We start from the raw sequence: 12,733 nt of genomic DNA, 5'->3' as shown, positions 1-12,733 counted from the left end.
AACAAATTTATGTAACCTCGCCCATCTGGCTGGCTTTCCCCAGCCGCTCTGGGCGGCTCCCAACAGAATATTAAAAACACGGCAAAACATCGAACAGTAAAAACTTTGGTGTCTTCCAAAATCAAAACCAGAAACACAATAAGCAAAAACCGAAATAAATTATGCAAAACAGGTTTGCAGTATGCATCAAAAAAAGAAAACAGAATAATGGATGCAAAACAGTTTTCCAAAACGCAAGGGGGAAAAAAAAAGCGATGCCAACCATCGCGCTGGTTTCATTTGCGCAATTCGTACCGATTGCAGAATTGCGACCCGCGCAAGAGCGCGCGCCCGGCTTAACCCTTCGGCGCCCTGGTTTCCCCGGGGAGCCGCCGCCTCTCTTCGGGCTGCCTCCCGTCTCCGCCCACCCGTCATCATCATCCACAATGCAACCACCGCCGCCTCTGCCGAGGTTTCTGACGCTGCTTTGCCGGACTCCGAGGGCGGCACACAAAGGAAGCAGGAGGTGGGGTGGGGTGGGGGAAATCTTGGCCTGTCCTTCTCCTCTCCTGGCTCCACCCACCACCCTTTCTCTCCAAGCGCGCGTGTGGACCCTGCAGTGACTTTGCAAGCGTGCGCTCTGCCCGGGGAGCGTGCATGCTGGAAGCGGGCAGATTTTGATGGGTTTTTAATTTAATTTTATTTTTTAAGCGGTGTGTGGGTGACAGCAAGCAAAGGGTTTTTGCACCCCCACCCATCCCCCAAATATATATATTTATAAATTCGCCATCAATGAATGAACGTGATTCCATGATCCCGCAGCACCTGTGAAAGGGATGTGCTAGGTGTGCTCTGATACGGGAGGAAAAACGGAGGAGGAGGAGGAGGAAGAAAAGTGTTGCGGTGCAAGAGCAGGCAGGAGCTGAAATCTTGGCTGCGGAGAGAGACGACTGTGCGCTGGGCGGGCTCGCCAGCCCTTGGACGCTGCAGCAAAATCCCAGGCTGCATGACCATCACAAAGGTAGGAAGAGGGAGCCTTGCAAAGGAGGGACGAAAGCGGCGCACCTGCTCTTGAAGCGCGTCGCAGGTGCCGGGCATTTTGCAAGCACCAGCCCAGATCCCGCAGTTCCACTGCTGCGTCGTGCGCCCGGCATTATAACGCACTGGAAACCGTCCGCTCGCAGAAACAAAACAAAATACGGGGGGAAGTCTTGCAAATGCCCCTGAGTGGCTTGGTGGATCATTCTTAGAAGGGTGGATCCTCTCGACCCTGCATCGTTCGGGATCTCAGGGGCGGGGCGAAATCACAACATCAGCAAAAAAACGCTTGCATGAATTTGACAGCAACATATGCTTAGCTATCAAATCGTCGTCGCCCTCTACCCCCTTTTTAAAAAAATACATCTGTCGGGTTGGGTGAGTTGCAACATTTGCGTTTGCTCAGGGTCGAGGGGCGCCCTAGCTGATTCCCACCCCAGTCCTTGTGTGTAAAAATAAGAAGCATAACCCACCAGGAAGTTCTCCTGGGCAAGGAAACGCTTTTTCAGCCTGCAAACGAATTGGCACATTTCTTGTTAAGACCTGAGCATATTAGAGGAACTGATCTCAACCCTATCTTGTTCTAGATATGCGGGGAGGGGGAAACATTAGCTCCTGAGAGAAAATAAAATAGTATTGGTTTAGGGCTGCCAACTTTGATTCCAGGACCAGAAGGCCGAATGAGGCCAGAGCCTGGAGGGATCTGTTTCACTGGAGTAGATCTCCTGGGCACGCCTAAGCTGGCCTTGGAGTTTGCTTGCATTTCAGGTCATCTGCAGCAAGTAGAAAATCTACTGCAAGTGACGAGCCATCAAATTTATTTGCCAATTGGAAGAAAGTTGGTTCTGCTTTTCATTCAAGCTGTCGGTGTCAAGTCCCCCCCCTTCTCAGAATTCTTCTTCCTATACAGTCTGCATTTCCAAACGCTAGCCATTTAATTTAATTTAATCATTGCTTTCCTACCCACCTAATGCCAACTAACTGCTCCATTGTTCTTGCAACCAGGTGGTTAAACAATGCCCCAAAGGGTGGGTTGTTTCAGGTCTTTCAGTGCAACCTTATTGGTGAAAACAGGCTTCCAATCTGTTCTACTGCTTGTTTGGTGCCAAAAGGATGGCAGTTACTCTGGATAAGATATTTCAGAGTCCAGGTTTGATATTGTCTGTGTGACCTCGGTATGCCCTTCTGTGCCATGGGCTTGTTGCAGACGTAGATAAGGTGGTTGACTAACACAGTAGGATAGATTTATTGCCCTGACTTTGCCCTGGGGGCCAGGGAGACTTATGGAGGATTTGCAACAAGAATATTGCTGTAACTTTGCCCTTGAGTTCAGGGGAACCTGATGAGTGTGCAAAAGGATTATGATGTTATTATTTTCAAAGGAGGTTTTGTCTGCAGCCGAGGACCACATGAAGGAGAATAATCGTACTCTAGTTCCATAGAAATTCTTTTGCTATGAGAATGGGTGGCTAGACTCAAAAGAGAAGACTCCTGCACTTTTAAGCAAAAGAAGCAGACCGCATTCCAACAGGTGTAGCGTTTGTATCTGGCCAGCCTAATGGGAGCTAGGTAATTGCTGCGAGATGTGGCTTAGTGTCAGTTGATCTTCAGTTCTTCAGAAAGAAGATTCCACCTAAACATTAGGAAGAACTTCCTGACAGTAAGAGCTGTTCGACAGTGGGATTTGCTGCCAAGGGGTGTGGTGGAGTCTCCTTCTTTGGAGGTCTTTAAGCAGAGGCTTGACAACCATATGTCAGGAGTGCTCTGATGGTGTTTCCTGCTTGGCAGGGGGTTGGGACTCGATGGCCCTTGTGGTCTCTTCCAACTCTATGATTCTATTCTATGATCCAGCTATTAACTGTTGGGTGCTAATTAGGCAGTTCTGGAGATCATAAGAATTGCTTTGTTGGATGAGATCAATACATTGTGCTCACTGTGGCTTTCTAAGTGCCTCTGGAAAGCTCATAAGCAGAGCATGAAGGCAGCAGCCATCCCTCTGTGGTGTTTTCCTCCAGTGTCTATGACCACTCTCTGGAGTTTGAGAACCATACCTAGCAATGGTTTGCTTATTTAAATGTCTAACGTTGCTTCCCCCCAGCCACATCCGATTCCCAATGACTGCCACGAAAGAGCCATCTAGTAAAACCAATAAACATTTTCTCCAATAATGAATGAAAGTTAGGAAGCCAACAGCCAAATACTCGGTTAGTTATTTAAAAGTGAAATGTGAACTTCAGCCTTCTTTGTGTCTTGAGCTCTTGGTCATGGGCACCATTCCTCTCTCCCTTCCCCACCATTATAAAGGTAAAGGGACCCCTGACCATTAGGTCCAGTCGTGACCGACTCTGGGGTTGCGGCGCTCATCTCGCTTTATTGGCCGAGGGCGCCGGCGTACAGCTTCCGGGTCATGTGGCCAGCATGACTAAGCCGCTTCTGGTGAACCAGAGCAGCGCACGGAAACGCCGTTTACCTTCCTGCCAGAGCGGTACCTATTTATCTACTTGCACTTTGACGTGCTTTCGAACTGCTAGGTTGGCAGGAGCAGGGACCTCACCCCGTCACGGGGATTCGAACCGCTGACCTTCTGATCTGCAAGTCCTAGGCTCTGTGGTTTAACCCACAGCGCCACCGGCGTCCCTTCCCCTCCATTACTTTCCCCTAATTTTCCTTCTGCTCCATCCGTTGGCAGCATTCCCTAGTTCCAAGCTTTCAAGCCTGGACTCCATTGCTTTGGCCTGCTTCCTTCACCACCCTAAGTTCTCATTTGCTAGGAGGTCCTTCTGTTCCTTTTTCATTAGTCCTGTTTCCCTGCCGGTCTATGGGATCTGAGCAGCTCTTCTTGAGAGACTTAGGGTTAGAACAATTCAATTCTTCAGCCTGACGTGCCTACCATAGCGGCTCACCTAGAGACTTCTCCTCTAAGCCACGGTATGTCAGGGCTAGGCTGTGAGCAGCAATCTGAGCCAGGGACCACAGAACAAGTCAGGACCAAAGAGTAAGTGGGGTGTAGTGGTTGAGATGCTGGACTAGCACCTGGAAGACCAGGGTTCAAATCCCCACTCAGCCAGGAAACTCACTGAGCGACCTGGGCCAATTCCTGACTGTCAGGAATTCTGAAGGAAATCAGCCCTGAGTGCTCACTGGAAGGACAGATCCTGAAGCTGAGGCTCCAAGACTTTGGCCACCTCCTGAGAAGAGAAGACTCCCTGGAAAATACCCTGATGATGGGAAAGATGGAGGGCACAAGGAGAAGGGGACGACAGAGGACGAGATGGTGGGACAGTGTTCTCGAAGCTCCCAGCATGAGTTTGACCAAACTGCGGAAGGCAGTGGAAGACAGGAGTGCCTGGTGTGCTCTGGTCCATGGGGTCACGAAGAGTTGGACACGACTAAACAACAACAAAGCTTTTGGCCTCTGGGGTATAGTGCTGGAACTTTCCTGTTCCATTCATTAGGCACCATGGTTTTGTGGGGTTTCCCCTTAGCTCAAATTACCAGGTGGTTAATTAACACCGAACCTTCCTTTGGGAAGTTGAAGTATGCTCACCAGGGAGAAACACACTGGGGCATGGGAGCCCATAATAAATGTGACACACACCATAGAAATGGGTGTGACAATGTTAAGGGCAGGCCAAGGCTGTGCTTGAATCGAGGTAGATTCTCTAGCCCTGAGATCAGTAGCTGCTTCCAGCAGGGCAACTAGCAGAAAAGTTTGTGCTCTGTTGTTGCCAAGTCAGTAGCAGAAGGCCTGGCTTCTTGTTCTCACATCAGACCTGGCCAATCCACAGGCTTCATGCGCTCTGTTAGTTGGAGAGGTTGATATTGGCTGCGTACCTGTGTTATAGATGGATATAGGACACACAGTCCTGGGTCGTTCTCTGGGACCAGGAGGTTCCTGCTCCAAGCCTTGAGGCTAAGCAGAGACCTGTGCAAGCCTTTGCTTTGCGAAGTATATGATTGTGTCCTAGCATTAACCGTAGGATGCATGTGGTTCATTGAGAAGGGGGATAATGAAGCCACATTGGCAATCCCTGCCTCCACCGCTGACATTCACTGGGTCCACATCAGTTGGTGTGGAGCTCCCCACAAATATTGATGCTTGTGCATAGATCTCATGATGGGAGTTCCTGGTTGGACAGGCGCTCCTCTTTACGTGGAAGAAGTATACATGGTAGCCAAATGCACAGGTGGCATGGTACATGGCTGTTGCACATGTCAGCAGTGTTAGATATATAAGCTAGGCGCCAAACCCTTCAGCCAGGGTTACAGTAGCCAAAGCATAATGTCTAGTTGCCATTTTGGGGGCCAGAGGGCTCAAAAGTAATATTTTCCAATAAAACTTACTGGTTCCTGAAATAGATAGGTAGCCGTGTTGGTCTGCCATAGTCAAAATAAAAAAATTCCTTCCAGTAGCACCTTAAAGACCAACTAAGTTAGTTCTTGGTATGAGCTTTCGTGTGCATGCACACTTCTTCAGATACTAACTTAGTTGGTCTTTAAGGTGCTACTGGAAGGAATTTTTTTATTTTGGTTCCTGAAATACAACGGCTAGAATTCTACAGCAGGCATAGGCAAACTCTGGCCCTCCAGATGTTTGGGACTACAATTCCCATCATCTCTAGCTAACAGGATCAGTGGTTAGGGATGATGGGAATTGTAGTCCCAAACATCTGGAGGGCCAGAGTTTGCCTATGCCTGTTCTACAGGATTTGCTGCTAGTGTGTGAAAACAGTCAAGACCCAAGGATGCCCAGGCATGGACCTCCAGATGATGGAGACACCAGATACCATCCTAGTGCCTGGGCATCTTCACTTGGTTGCAAGTGGCCAATAAAGGTAAAGGGACCCCTGACCATTAGGTCCAGTCGTGACCGACTCTGGGGTTGCGGCGCTCATCTCACTTTATTGGCTGAGGGAGCCGGCGTTCAGCTTCCGGGTCATGTGGCCAGCATGACTAAGCCACTTCTGGTGAACCAGAGCAGCGCACGGAAACGCCGTTGACCTTCCCGCCAGAGCGGTACCTATTTATCTACTTGCACCTTGACGTGCTTTCGAACTGCTAAGTGGGCAGGAGCTGGGACTGAACAATGGGAGCTCACCCCGTCGCAGGGATTTGAACCGCCGACCTTCTGATCGGCAAGTCCTGGGCTCTGTGGTTTAACCCACAGCGCCACCCGCGTCCCCTAAGTGGCCAATAGCTGGGTACAAAATGTGCCTGGCGAATTTTGAATGCTGCATGTCAGCAGTGAGGCATGGCCGGCCCGCACAACCCCAGAGCTTCCTCCCATACGCTTTCAATGCGTGCGTATGTGTGTGCCTTCTGAACCCACCTAATGTTGAGAAGGCTAGCAAGCCACTGTCATTCGATTCCCCCACCCTGCATCTTCACCCACAAAGCACCCCACAAGTGATACAGGACTCGTGTTGAGCGTAGGATCAAGCCCTTGATGAACAGCTGTAATGTGAAGTTAATGAAAGGTAAAAGGATACTCAAATAAGTTCATTTTCATTCCTCAGGGTGTAAAATGATCGTTGTGAGAGGCTTTGTGCCACACGGCACACAGTTGATGTTGTTAGAGCTGGCCAGGAGCTTTCCGTCTTGTGGCTGTGATTAAGGCAGGAGAGTGAAAGAGACACTGTAATCCTATATTGATTTACTTAATGCTGGCTGGTGTGACATCTAACTGGTTTAGTATCACTGGCTATGCAGAGAGCTGGTTCTCTCTACAGCTTTCACATATCTGACATGCAATACTGATTTTATTTTCTGTTGCTGTCATGTTAAATATGCAGCCCGGTTGGTTAGAGTGTGCTGCTGATAACGCCAAAGTTGCAGGTCCGATCCCCATATGGGACAAACTGCATATTTCTGCATTGCAGGGGGTTGGACGAGATGATACTCAGAGTCCCTTCCAGCTCAAGAATTATTTGCTTGTAAGTGTGATTATCACTGATGCTCTGTTGTCTTGGGATAGATACATGCCTCCTCCAGTGGCAGGCAACCTTCATTCTGTTAATGCAACAGAATGTCCCGTGGTTGACGCTAAGCTATCTACCGTATTTTTCGCCCTATAGGACGCACTTTTTCCCCTCCAGAAATGAAGGGGAAATCTGTGTGCATCCTATGGGGCAAATACAGGCTTTCGCTGAAGCTTGGAGAGCGAGAGGGGTCGGTAGGCACCGACCCCTCTCGCTCTCCAGGCTTCAGGAAGCTATCAGCAAGCCTGGGGAGCCCGCAGGAGTTCCCGCAGGCCTCCCTAGGCTGCAGATAGCAGCCTGCTGTCCGGCGCGCAGGCGCCCTGAAGCAGAGCATTTTTTTCTTTATTTCCCCTCAAAAAAACTAGGTGCGTCCTATGGGACGGAGCGTCCTATGGGACGAAAAATACGGTAATCCAGCTTGTATTAGTGGAGGAGAGGTGGGTCTGCCTTATGCTAGGACCCATATAGCTCAGTTGGTAGAGCATGAGGCCCTTCATCTCAAGGTTGTGGGTTCGAGCCCCACATTGGGCAAAAAGACTTCTGTATATCAGGGAGTTGGACTAGATGACCCTTGTGGTCCTGTCCAACTCTACAATTCTATGAGAATTGTCTCCAAAATCTCAGGTGGCATTCTTTCCTAAACCAAGTTACCTAAGGAGCCAAGAACTGAGCTGATATTACTTACTGTTGCACTGGGTGCTGTACAAGCGAATATATGAAAGTCATGCAGTTGTATCCATTGGTGGCTTTCTGCTATTGCAAAGCACTTCCACAGCAGAAGGCATTTTTGACAATCTCCCTGCCCACTGCAACCGTCTGTGTGCAACTCCCCCCCCCCCAAAGCTCCTGTGGGTTGTGGGGCTCTCTGGAACATTATGGGATGTGGCATGGGTATGTCTGCAGCAGGCAGGGGGTGAGGAATGAAAACTGTGGGGCCTTACCTCATGCAAGCAGGAGTTATCTCACTAGAGCAAACCTACTGTTAGATACAGCTCAGCAATGGGGAATGGCTCCCCTTTGCAGCTGTGGATTATAGAGCCATGGAAGAGTAGAAGTTCAGGCTTTTGGTCAGCAGTGACATGCCGTCCATGCATTGGGAGGTCGGAGGCAGGTCAAGGCAATAAGGCCAGAAGAAGCAATAAACTATGGGAAAAAAGCCAAGGTTCTTGAGCAGATTCTTTCTTGAAGAACCTTCTGGTCTATTTAATGCATTGTGCTTCCTGTTAATAAATCAATCCATTTGTGATTTTAAAGAATGTACTGTACTGCTGGTGATTCATTATCTCACTGGAAGCGAAACTGGGGACCTTTCCAAGGACTGCCTCGCCCTCGATAAAAGATTCCCTCCCCTACAGTCTAATGGTGGCCCAGACCAAGAGAGCTGCAGTAGATGACAACTCCCATCTGGAGAAGAACGACGTGAGGCAGGGCATTTGGGACATGGTCTGCATGATCAAGCTGATGTTCATTGTTGGGGTTTCTTGGGTAGCAGATGCAATGAAAGATGGGTTGTTGTTGTTGTTTAGTTATTTAATCGTGTCTGACTCTTCATGACCCCATGGACCAGAGCACGCCAGGCACTCCTGTCTTCCACAGCCTCCCACAGTTTGGTTGGTCAAACTCATGCTGGTAGCTTCGAGAACACTGTCCAACCATCTCATCCTCTGTCGTCCCCTTCTCCTTGTGCCCTCCATCTTTCCCAACATCAGGGTCTTTTCCAGGGAGTCTTCTCTTCTCATGAGGTGGCCAAAGTCTTGGAGCCTCAGCTTCAGGATCTGTCCTTCCAGTGAGCACTCAGGGCTGATTTCCTTAAGAACGGATAGGTTTGATCTTCTTGCAGTCCATGGGACTCTCAAGAGTCTCCTCCAGCACCATAATTCAAAAGCATCAATTAGGAAATAAAGCTGTTGGCATATCCTGGGCCATATTTACTGCCAGAAGCACCTCCCATCACTTGTGGTTGGTTTTTTTGTGGTTTCTATATGGAGGCGGAGCTACTTTTGTTGTGTTCACATATAGCTTCCTGAAGGTTGCCCACACCTTCTGGCTGGCAGAAGTTCCCCGTCCCTGCTGTATGGGATAAGAGGTGCAGGTACTTCATCCAGAATCGGAATGTGAGAGGTTTGCGGAGCTAGGAGGAGTCTGAGAATAAACCAGTGTCCTGCCCAGAGATGGGCTGCTCGACGCTGGCACTCCTCACGGATTAGGATCAAGCTCTCCAGACAGCTTATATGGGCTAAACGGCAGCAAGCAAATTAAAAATCATGCCTTGACAATAGCTTTCTTCATTGCTGAGGGAAGGTAATATAACTGTTGTAGTTTAGATATATTAAAGAGAGATTAAAATCCACAGTAAAAAACAAACATCAACAAATAAAGCCATCTAACAGGTGACCAAAGAGAGAGACTTTGTATTACCCAACTGATACACCAGATTAATAGAAATCATTGTAATTAATAATGCAGCCAACATCAGCAAAGGATTAGAGAGGTTCTGTACTTTGCATGGATATCGGCCCCATCCTTTAGTTTGTTGATTGTGGTTTCCTTCCGAATACTCTTGTTTCATATGGGTTATTTTGGCTGCACATGGGACTGGTTATAAAGAAGCTGACATCCTTACAGTAGTGCCAGCATGTACGCACAAGAGAGCCAGTGTAGTGTAGTGGTTAAGAGCGATTGACTTGTAATCTGGTGAACCGGGTTCGCGTCTCCACTCCTCCACATGCAGCTGCCGGGTGACCTTGGGCCACTCACACTTCTCTGAAGTCTCTCAGCCTCACTCACCTCACAGAGTGTTTGTTGTGGGGGAGGAAGGGAAAGGAGGTTGTGAGCCGCTTTGAGACTCCTTCGGGTAGTGGTAAAGCGGGATATCAAATCCAAACTCCTCTTCTTCTTCTTACAGTAGTGCTGCTTTGGGGCAAGGTTGATTCTAGCATCTGTCATCCACACAGGTTGTGCTTGCCCATGTCCAGCAATTATAAGTGATCCACATTGAGAAATCCAGCTGTGAAGATTGGTGCCAGATTGCTCTGGCCTTGCCTCACACCCAGTCAAAAGATGCACAGGGGGAGCTCAGAACAGTGACTCCTACAGAAACTGGTGGCTGGGCTCCGAGGGACAATAATCCTTACTTTTGCATCCTCTGAAAATGGTGTTTAAGAGTGAAGCATGGTTCCTGTTGAGTTCGGGGGGAGGGATTAGAATGTGAGGAAATATTGCATTAGAACTTTGGGATTTCTGCCGGATGAGATGCCGCAGAATTAAAGGCACATCTCCATCCAGACTGTGAACTTGCATTTGGGATTCCTCCCACCATTCCTCCCGCTACTAGTCAAGATGGGTGGTGGAATTCCTATCAGTATGGAAGTGAGACATTGTAGGACCACCCAAAACAAGGGCCAGGGTTCTCCATACTTGTGGGCTTACAGGACATACATAGAAGTGTAGATTTGTAAATGAAAACGCCAAAGACCCCAAAAGAACTCTGAACTTCCAAGATGATGATGGGGCGGGGGGTGGAAATTGGATGAATGGCAGTTGGTCTTCTCAAGCCCATAACAGGCTGCAGCAAGTATCCTAGAGGGAGTGATTGGTACTAGGAAGAAGAGAGAAAGTATCTATTTGCATAGATAAACTCCCAGCTTCAGTCTCCTGGATCTCCAGGTATGGCTGAAAGAGGTGCTTCTAGTCAGTATAGAATTATGGAGATAGATGGAGCAATGGTTTGGCTCAGGATAAGGCAACTTCGTTTGTTCCTAAGAAACACAGTGATGAGTTTCTTTCATTTCCCTTGAAGAATAAGTGCTGCTGAAGCAAAATGGCATGTTTTATTAAGAAAACAAGGCGAAAGCAAGTTCTTAAAATAGCGATCTGCAGCCGTATTGCTTTTCTGCAGTTGTATTGATTTTTAAAAATCTCTCATACAATGCAGAAACCAAATGTGTCAGAACTTAGCAAGTGCCTCAGAGTGGGAGAAGTAAATGAAATGCTATCCCTAAAGTTGTTAAAAAACAAACAAACGGCACATCTCCTCTGAAGAACACAGGAAATTTCAGGAGGGGGAAATGACAACTTTCCCTCTTCCCACTCTCCAGAAACCTCCCTATTCTGATATGTAAAAATCTTGGAAGGGTATTAGGGATGGAAGGGTGTGTATCATGAAGTTTTAAAAAATATATATCTTCATGTTATTTAGGGAGACTTCAGGAGATGGGAAAGGAAAAAGAAAACCTATTTTCTCATTCTCCAGAAAGTTCACCCAGCATATTACAGTGACTCTTTAGATATAACTGGATATCTGATCGTTGGCCATGCTGATGGGAGCTGTAGTCCAACAACATCTGGAAGGCCACAAGTTTCTCCATCCCTGCTACATAGCAATAAAGTGCTCAAGTTTAGGTCTAGCAGTCAGCCTGAACCCATTGGGCTCTGTACTGCCCAGTGAACGAAAGCTTGAGGATGGGAAGATAAGCAGACATCCTTTCCCCCTTTCTCTTGTCCTGAAACCTGACTTCCCTCTGTGAGCCCTGAAGAGCACTATGAAATTACTTGCTACATCACGGAACAGGAGCGCTTCATAGTTGCTGGGGACACACTGTAATATTTTGATGCATTGTGTCACAGATGCATTGCGCATCAACATTCAGTTTTGCTTCTGCGGCAACGTGGTGTTGATATCTTCATCTAGCACGTGTAGAAAGTACGTAGGTCTGCACGCACAATTCTTTTGTTGGATTGGACCTCTCTACCCAGAGTGAACTGGGGAAAATGTGTTCGGTTGAGAAATGTATTATATCACTATCTCATTTTTCACTCTCTGATGTATTTCCAAAAATAGTTACTTTCAAGTTTTGTTGACTAGTGGACTCGAATACATAGATCTCTTCTGTTGGACCCAGTTCACCTCTATCTTTAGAGTATCAGTTTGCTGTTCTCCTGCTATATATCCTGGCGGGTATATCATCTTCCTCTAATAATCAGGAAAACAACTGCCAAGGAGTAAAAGCTTTATAAGCTGGAATTTGCCCTATCGCTGAAACCAAAAGTACACGATTACTTGTGGAGAAAACTGATAAGGAGTAATATTTTCTTGGTGTCCAAGTTACAAAGAATGAAGTGAAACAGAGCATTGTTTCTAGAGAAAGTAGACCAGGGCGGACTTGGATTTTACTTTTTACTTTTTGTGTGTGTGTTGTGATCCTTTATATATTGGTTTGGAAGGCAGGAAGCCCGCTAAGCAAGAAAGATGGACTTATTCAGAGAAGAATTTGGTGGAGACATTCAGACGCTCTTGATCTGAGATTTGGCTTTATTAGTATGCCCACCTAACAAGGCAAAAACATGAAACTTGGAATTTTAGGTAGCTTGATGATGTTCCCTTTTTTTTACAAAAGTGGGGGGATCATTTTCATCCTCCTGGATACAATGCTGCGCTGTGCTTTGGTTGTCTTCTGCTTTGGCTTAGTCCTTCACTGAGGTGGCAAGTCTGTCTGGAAGCTCAGTGAGCCTGGATAGCTCAGTTGGTTAGAGCGTGGTGCTGATAGCGTCAAGGTTGCAGGTTCGATCCCTGTATGGGATCGATTCTATCACAATTCTATGATTCTGTGAGTCAAGGAGTTTGAAAGAAGCATGGTCAGGATGACAGCAAGACCGAGCAATTCAGTAACAAACCCCCCAACTGAGTTGTTTAGATACAATAAATTCAATAACTGACCATTAACTGCCCTTTAATGGTG

At 47.5% G+C, this 12,733-nt stretch overlaps 1 protein-coding gene across 1 annotated transcript in view; it reads left to right on the top strand.

The window, feature by feature from the left end:
• Positions 1–387: 387 nt before the first annotated feature.
• The window catches only part of CORO2A (coronin 2A), a 60,334-nt gene continuing 47,988 nt past the window's right edge, over positions 388–12,733 (top strand). The window contains exon 1 of the mRNA XM_082204957.1: positions 388–1,000. Coding sequence (XP_082061083.1) covers positions 986–1,000 — 15 coding nt within the window. The 5' untranslated portion in view covers positions 388–985. The remainder of the gene's footprint in view (positions 1,001–12,733) is intronic.

This window comes from Podarcis vaucheri, assembly GCF_965113315.1.
Source record: "Podarcis vaucheri genome assembly, chromosome: 17".
Lineage (NCBI taxonomy): Eukaryota > Metazoa > Chordata > Lepidosauria > Squamata > Lacertidae > Podarcis > Podarcis vaucheri.
This window is presented reverse-complemented; position numbering and strand designations above follow the sequence as displayed.